The sequence below is a fragment of the Galeopterus variegatus genome, unplaced genomic scaffold (assembly GCF_000696425.1).
Source record: "Galeopterus variegatus unplaced genomic scaffold, G_variegatus-3.0.2 Scaffold2876, whole genome shotgun sequence".
Taxonomy (NCBI): Eukaryota; Metazoa; Chordata; class Mammalia; order Dermoptera; family Cynocephalidae; genus Galeopterus; species Galeopterus variegatus.
The window spans coordinates 214,708-222,231 of record NW_007728987.1 but is presented as its reverse complement, the minus strand read 5'-3'; the positions used below and the strand labels follow the sequence as shown (position 1 = coordinate 222,231).

General features: G+C 47.9%; 1 protein-coding gene across 1 annotated transcript in view; it reads right to left on the bottom strand.

Moving 5' to 3' along the window:
• The window catches only part of BATF3 (basic leucine zipper transcription factor, ATF-like 3), a 12,847-nt gene that overhangs the window by 4,084 nt on the left and 1,239 nt on the right, over positions 1 to 7,524 (bottom strand). Inside the window, exon 2 of the mRNA XM_008583270.1 lies at positions 5,280 to 5,449. Coding sequence (XP_008581492.1) covers positions 5,280 to 5,449 — 170 coding nt within the window. The remainder of the gene's footprint in view (positions 1 to 5,279; positions 5,450 to 7,524) is intronic.

Here is a 7,524-nt window from a genome sequence, read left to right as displayed (position 1 = left end):
CTCAGTGTCCTACAGTGCACAGGACAACCCCCACCACAAGAATTATCCAGCCGCACATGTCAACAGTGCTGAGGGTGGGAAACTGTTCTGAGTATCTAAGGGTGAGGGGCTGTCTGGGTGCACGCAGGTTAGGGAGCCTCTGAGGTAGAAGACAGGATCAAGGCTGGTAAAGAAGTTCACGTGGGTCCCAGGGACCAGAGAAGATAATGGGAAAGAGAAAGAAAGGAGAGGTAGACTGTTCTGAGTATCTAAGGGTGAGGGGCTGTCTGGGTGCACGCAGGTTAGGGAGCCTCTGAGATAGAAGACAGGATCAAGGCTGGTAAAGAAGTTCACGTGGGTCCCAGGGACCAGAGAAGATAATGGGAAAGAGAAAGAAAGGAGAGGTAGAAGAGGCCAGCAGCAGGACACAGCCACAAACAGACCCCACTTCACAAGATAGGAAACTGCAGCTCTGAGAGGTACGGTGACTCTTCCAAGGTCACAGAGACTTGCAAGACAATCCCCAGTTTCAAGGTCAACTGCAATCCTCACGCAGCATCAGCAATTCTGCTTTCTGTTGGTGGTGCCTGGGCCCAAATTTCCCCAGGGTGGTTACCAGAAGTAACAGGCTGCAAGCTCTCAGGGTTTTACAGTGAGTCTATTCCCAAGCCTTGAGCTGATGGACTTCCCAGAAGAAGAACTGTGTCACCAGCAAGGGTTGTACAAACTGGTGTCATAATCAGTTTCTAAACCAAGAGGGTACTGACACGAAGCATTCTCTTAGAATATGCAATATCTGAAAAAACCATGGCAACACATACCACAACCATATTGCCCAAGTAATGCATTAGTTTGTGACATTTGGGGCTCTTGAGGATGGCACTGCTGCTTTCCTTTTCTGACTCAAGCTTCTTTCTCAGTCTTACACCTTTAAGTGCCTGGTCGAATCAGTGTGACCCACTTCTGAGCCACCCTTCAGCCTGCCTCACAGACCCTGACTGCTCGCCGTGGCCACCATCTGCGAATGTGGCCCTAGCACGCGCCTGACGTTCCAGGACGAATGCAGGCCGCAATGCCCATGACAGGGTGAGCCGCTGAAGGGGTGACAAAAACCCGCTGAGGTCCGCAGACACATTAGTAACTGCTCTCATGACCACAGTCCAACTGCTGGCAACACCACCCTGAAGGGAAACTGAGGGAAGAGAGACCCCCGCCCGGCCTGCTCAGGCTCTGCCCACGGGAGCTGGAGGAGGCTTTTCGGGGCGTCGGAGGTGACCAAGGGGTGTGTGAGGGAGGGGAGCAGGAGAGGAAAGTGGAGATTTTAAACAAGTGTTGCTCTAAGTATTAGCCTTTGTGGTGTTCAAGGAAGGCAAGTAGAGCTTGGGTTACTTTCAGACACTGAGGCCGGCTACCTCACTGTGCGGGGCCCAGGAAGCACTGAGAAAAGCCCTTTGGTGGCTGCTGTCCCCAGGGAGTGGTAGGCAGGCATGGCTTCAGGTGGCGGTTTTCACCTTCCGCATCCCAGCTGTGGCCCGGGAGCCCCAGGGATCTCAAGGGGCTTTCTGCATGACCCACAGCAGTGTGCTGGCTGCTCTGTGCTCAGCTCCCTGGAGCACAGGAAAAGTATTCTGTATCCCATTGTTTAACCCAACTTCCCACCTCCAATATGTAGATTTAACTGTTGGGCATGCAGAACACAGGTCCCCATAATTACAGTGTCCTCTTGGAAGGAGGATGGGAATTAACAGGAAAAGGATTATTCTTGTGGTGTCCTTTGGTTCAGAGGTGATGTTCCTCTTACTCTGCAGGTCTGGAATGTACTTCCACTTTCCTGAGCCGGTCACCAGCTCCCTCACACCCTCTGTGCCCAGTGACACCTATGTGTAGCTAGTGAGGGTAATGTGAGGGCTACAGCTGTGGGGTCTGTAAACAGATGGCACAACTGTCCTGACCTCCTTGACACTGTTTCTCCACGACGCTGGGCTTGCTGAGATGCTCACCAGTGATGCATTATCCTGACCCATTCCTCTAGCCCCCTGGAGGAAGAGGAGGAGGCAGTGCTCTTCTGTGGAGAGTCTGGCTTTCAGATCATCCTGTCCATTGCCGGGTAGGGCAGCTGGCATAACCGTCATGCAACACAGTCTACAGGGAGGAGGACAGGCTAGGGACCCCATGGAAGGGCTCTCCACCCCTGCTTCTAAGAGGGATCAGGCGGAGTAAACGTAGCACCATCCCTAAGTTTCCAGGCACCTGATGTACTTGGTTATCAAATCCAACAATGGCAGAAATTGAGAGACCCGAGGCTTCATCTGGGTGTCTTTTCTGACACCGTAGTAAAGTTATGTATTTCTGCTACCTTCTGCAGGAGGCAGCATAATGGCCCCTCAAAGATGTCTATGAGGGTACTTCAAAAAGTTCATGGAAAGAGTCATATTATCTTTTAATTCTATTTTTCCACGAACTTTTTGAAGTACCCTCCTACATTCTACTCTCTGGAACCTGGGGATATGTTACCTTATACAGCAAAAGGGATTTTGCAGATGTGGTTAAGAAGAGTAAAAGGGAGAGATTAGCCTGGATTATCCAGGCAGGGCCAACGTGATCACAAGAGTCCTTACAAGTGAAGGAGGGAAACAGGAGGGTCAGACAAAGAGATGTGAAGATGGAAACGGCGTCGGAGTAATGCAGCATGAGAAAGACTAAACTGGCCATTGCTGGCTTGGAAGATGGAAGGGGACCATGAGTCAAGGAACATGGAATCTTCCAGAAGCTAGAAAAAACAAGCAAATGAATCTTTTTCAAGTCTCCAGAAGGAATGCAGCCCTGCCCACACCTTGATTTTAGCCCAGTGAGACCCATTTCAGATGCCTGACTGCCAAAACTATAAGATAGTAAATTTGTGTTGTCTTAAGCCACCAAATTTGTGGGAATTTGTTACAGCAGCAATTGAAAACCAATATACTTTCCTTCAGAAATTCTTTGCTTCCCAAGGACAAGAATGAGACCTTCCTCCTCTCTTTGTGACTCTCCTCTCTTGTGACAATGCCTTGCCCACAGGAGTGCTTAATAAATATTTGTGGAATGGATCTACTTCCCCTTGCTCCATGAAAGATCTTGTCCAAAACCCTTAGTCACCTCTGTGCACATAATCACTCAAGACTTAACAACTGAAAAAAACAAAACAAAACAACAAGTGCTTTGTTTTTGTTTAAATTAAACAAAATATAAACGTACATGGCTTGGACTAGAATCTTCTTGAGGAGTACGGCCCTGGCTGTCCAGCTGGCACCTGTGGTCTGAACATGGGGCCGTGCACTGTGAGCCATGAGTCTCCTGTAGGGGTCATTTGGCCTCATGCAGCTGGAACTACAGTTGCTTCAGGAGCAAGAGGGAAGGAAGAAAAGAGGCAAAGGACGTCGCAATTCTTCTGTAGAAATTTTGAAGAACTAATAATGGCAGGGAAGAACCTTCCCTGATCCTAGTCAGGAGACCCTAGTCTCTTTCTAGGGTCCAGCCCTCCTTCCTCTAGGAAGGAATCTGACATTTATCATTTATACCACCATGTGGATTTATATCAGAGGGTCACCTCTTCCCAGAGTGTGTGCATTCTAAATTTGTTCTCTGTTCATCGTTAAAGTTTTCACAGATTGCCCTTCTCCTCTCCCCACAACACCCCTGAGTCTCCATGCTGTCACTGCCCCAGACTGGCCTTGCTGAGAAGATCTATGGCAAGGAAGCATGGCAGAAGAGACCTAAACTAAAATCTTTAATCATGTAGTACACCGACCCTGTGCAAAGATGAAAGTGCGGAACTGTCACCAATTCCTTGGGTAGATTCTTGGATGCTTTCAAGGCCAATTCCTGAGATGGAGCAGTTCCCATGTCTTGGCTATGGGATTATTTGCGTGTATGCATAAGGGTGAGCAAAACAGAATAGTTTAGGATGACCCCAGGCTCCTGTCTGAGTTATGAGAAAGACAGTGAGCTCCATTAACCACAAACTAAAGACAGTGAGAAGAGAAAGTCCCGGGTAAACAATAAAGTCCTGTTATGGTGCATCCAAAGAGCCTGCAACAGACCCTTTAGAGATGTCCAAGCAGACAATGAAGTTATGGGGTCTAGGGCCCAGGACAGAGGGCCAGCCTGGAGTAATCAGTATTGAGAGCTGATGTTGAGAGAACAGACTAATAGATGAAATCCCCCAGGGTGAGAAGAAAAAAGGGCAGAGTCTGGAACACTGCTCAACATCATCATTTCAGAAAACAGAGGTAGAAACCTAACAAAGAAACCGAGAAAAAAAAGGGGTGAAGAGGGTCAGGAGAGCTAGGAAATGTGGTCTTTTAAAAGTGAAAGAGGGGAAGGTTTCGAGAAGGGACGGGCCAAGAGTGTCAAGTGTTGCAGCAAGGTCAAGGACGATGAGACCAGAAAGAGGGCCCTGGATGGGGCAGTTTCAGGGCCCAGTAGCCTTGGTGAGAGCAGCTTCTATAGGGGGTGTGTGCATGTACATGTGTGTTGGCTGTGTGTATGCACTGGGGGAGTGTGGGTATGTGTTGGGGGGCTTGTGTTAGGTGTGTGTGCATGTGCATGTGTGCTGGGTGTGTGCACAAACGTATGTGCGTTGGGTGGGAAGGGGGAGCAGCAGTGAAACCATGAAGGATTAGGGAGTAAACATGAGCTGAGGATGCAGAGACAGCAGGTGTAAGCTACTCTTTTTAAGAAGCAAGGAAGTAAGGGAAAGAAAGAAGTTATTCTTCTTTATGGCTGAGTAGTATTCCATTGTGTACATATACCACATTTCCTTTATTCAGTAATCTGTTGTTAGACATTTAGGTTGGTTCTAACTCTTGGCTATTGTAAATAGAGCACCTGTAAACATGGGAGTGCAGGTTTCCCTTTGATATGATGATTTCAATTCCTTCAGGTATATACACAGCAGTGAGATTGCTGGATTGTATGGTAGTTCTATCTGTAGTTGTTTGAGGACCCTCCATACTGTTTTCCATAATGGCTGCATTAATTTATAGTCTCACCTACAATGTAGAAGCATCCCCCTTTCTCTGCATCCTTGCCAGCATTTGTTATTGTGTTTTGTTTTGTTTTGTTTTGCTCTATAATGAAAGAAACTTGAGTTTGAGAAGCACCCAGTGGAGGAGGGAGAAATGACTATGTCCCTGAGCAAAGGATCAGAACCGTGGGCCAAGGACAGTGACAGCACCACCCCGCCCCAGAGCATAGGCAGGCAGGGGAGGATGGCTCCTACCCATGGCTCTACCGTGGCTCTGCCCCAGCCACAGGCTCACCTCATGGAGCTTGTCAGCCTTCTGTGTCTGCTTCTTCCGACTTCTCTGAGCAGCAACTCGGTTTTTCTCTCTCCTTCGGACCTTCCTGTCATCATCCTCAGGGCTCTGGGGGAAACATCTGGTGAGATGTGGTGTCAAGGTCCCTGGCCCTGCCCTGCTCTGTGCTCGCTCTCCACTCAGCGTTGCTCACTGAGCTCCACATTGGACTTGCAGTCATCGGTGCGCTCGTGGCTACCTCGGTGGGCTAACAACAGCCCTTGTGTCGGGCTCTGCTTAGCCATTAATTCCCATGACCCCCCTGAGAAACGTGTGGTGTGACTGCCATTTAAAAGATGAGGAATAAGGAACTCGGAGAGGTTAAGGAACTTGCTCCAGGTATCACAGCTAGTAAGCGGGTAAGCGGGAAGTGGAACTCAGGTCTGCTGGTCCCCACACCAACGTTCACAAACCTCTACCCCACAGGGCGTGTGCCTGGATGAGTTGTGGTGACATCTGAGACTGGGAAAGCCAGGAGGTGTCTGCTATCTGGAACTTGCTATAAGCCAGTCCTTGCAGCACCACACACAAACAGGTAGTTTCAATACTGTGTGCAACCACAAAACTCTACTAACACACCACTGACAATGTGCTTATCTGAGCAATGCTTGACTACATTTTGTTCCAGAGGTCAGAGTGAATCAGAAAGCAAATTATGATGAGTCTTAAAAGCCTTTAGCTATATATGAGATTTAGCCAAACTTAGTCAAATCCTTCAAGAGTTATCATGAAACAGGCAGGCAGAAAAGTGTTATCTACCATGGGAAAATCACTTCATTCAGTTATAGAAAACATGGAAAAGTAGAGCAGTATTTGCTTTCCAGACCCCTGTGAGAAGACCCCAAGGGGAAAAAACACTACCTTTCAAGAATTTAAAAGTCAAGAGGTTAGTGGGGTACAAACACAGGAAAGCTACTCAATGATTAATATTAATGAAAACAAATATTAACACAAAATAATAAATATTTTCAGTTATCATTTTATCTGGTCTTGTATTCCAGTGAGAAAGACACATATCACCTCCCCAAGTTACTGGAGGTAAGAATTTCCAGCATGTGCAAGAGTGTAAGGGTATTAGAGGAGAAGAGTAAGTAACATACAGAACAAACAGAGGTGGCCTGGAGACAATGCTTAGGGGAACAGAGACAAGGTAGTCTTCCAGAGGCAAAGAAGTCTTGATAAACATAAGCAGAACATCACAGGGGGGACATGTGTAGATGACAGAGCTTTAGCATTAGAATCACACAGATTCTAGTTTTGTTTCTTCCTGTTAATATGGTCTTCAGTAAATGGCTTAAATTCTCTGAATTTTCCATTTCTTCATTTATTCTAAGTGTGATTCATTCTTTCAATATGTATTAACTGAGCACCTACCATGTGCCAGGCACTGTCCTAGGCACTGTGGATACAACCTCTGCAGCCTTCCTGCTAACAGCCTAATGCTTAGGGGTAAGATAACATGCAGTGAGATTATGTCCTAACTAAAGCTCCCAGCACACAGTATGTCCTCAAGAAGCTAGTTATTAGCCTTAGTTGAAATGCTTTTTTTTTTTTTAATTGAATCCCCCATAGTTCTTGTCACTAAATCACGCCTTTATTCCCCATAATCAAAAGTCACAGAGCACAAGTAAGCAGCCTGCATCCTGCCCTTTGGGTGCTGACACTTTAAACTGGACTTATCACCTATCATACATGGTCTTACCCACCATCTCAGCAGAAACCTTTAATCAAAACAAAGACGTGAGCAAGGTTTTGAGATACTCGTACATTATTAACCATATCTTATTTAGTCCTCACAAAAATCCTGAGGTTGAAGTTATTACATTGGGTGACTCTAATGTTACCCAACGACACTATGCGGCCAGCACTGAATTGGGAGGGGGAAGAGGTGCATAAGAATGAAAAGACCCAATCGACATCCTAAAGCCACTGGGTTCAAAGTTTCCAAATGTCGCAGAGGACTGACGGGATGGGGGCGAGGGGTTTCCACCAGCGCCGGGGGTGGAGTCTGCCCACTGTGGGCCTCCACCCCACACTCCGAGGACCGGTCCCACGTTCCCCATTCCGCCGGCAGCCAGAGGAGGGTGGATATTGGGAGTGGCTGGGGCCGAGCCGCCCCTTCAGGCTGAATTCCTCTTCTCGGCTCTCTGGCCCCCTCCCGGAGCAGCCCGGAAGGGCCCCGCGCCGGGACGGTGGGGTGGCATCCGTG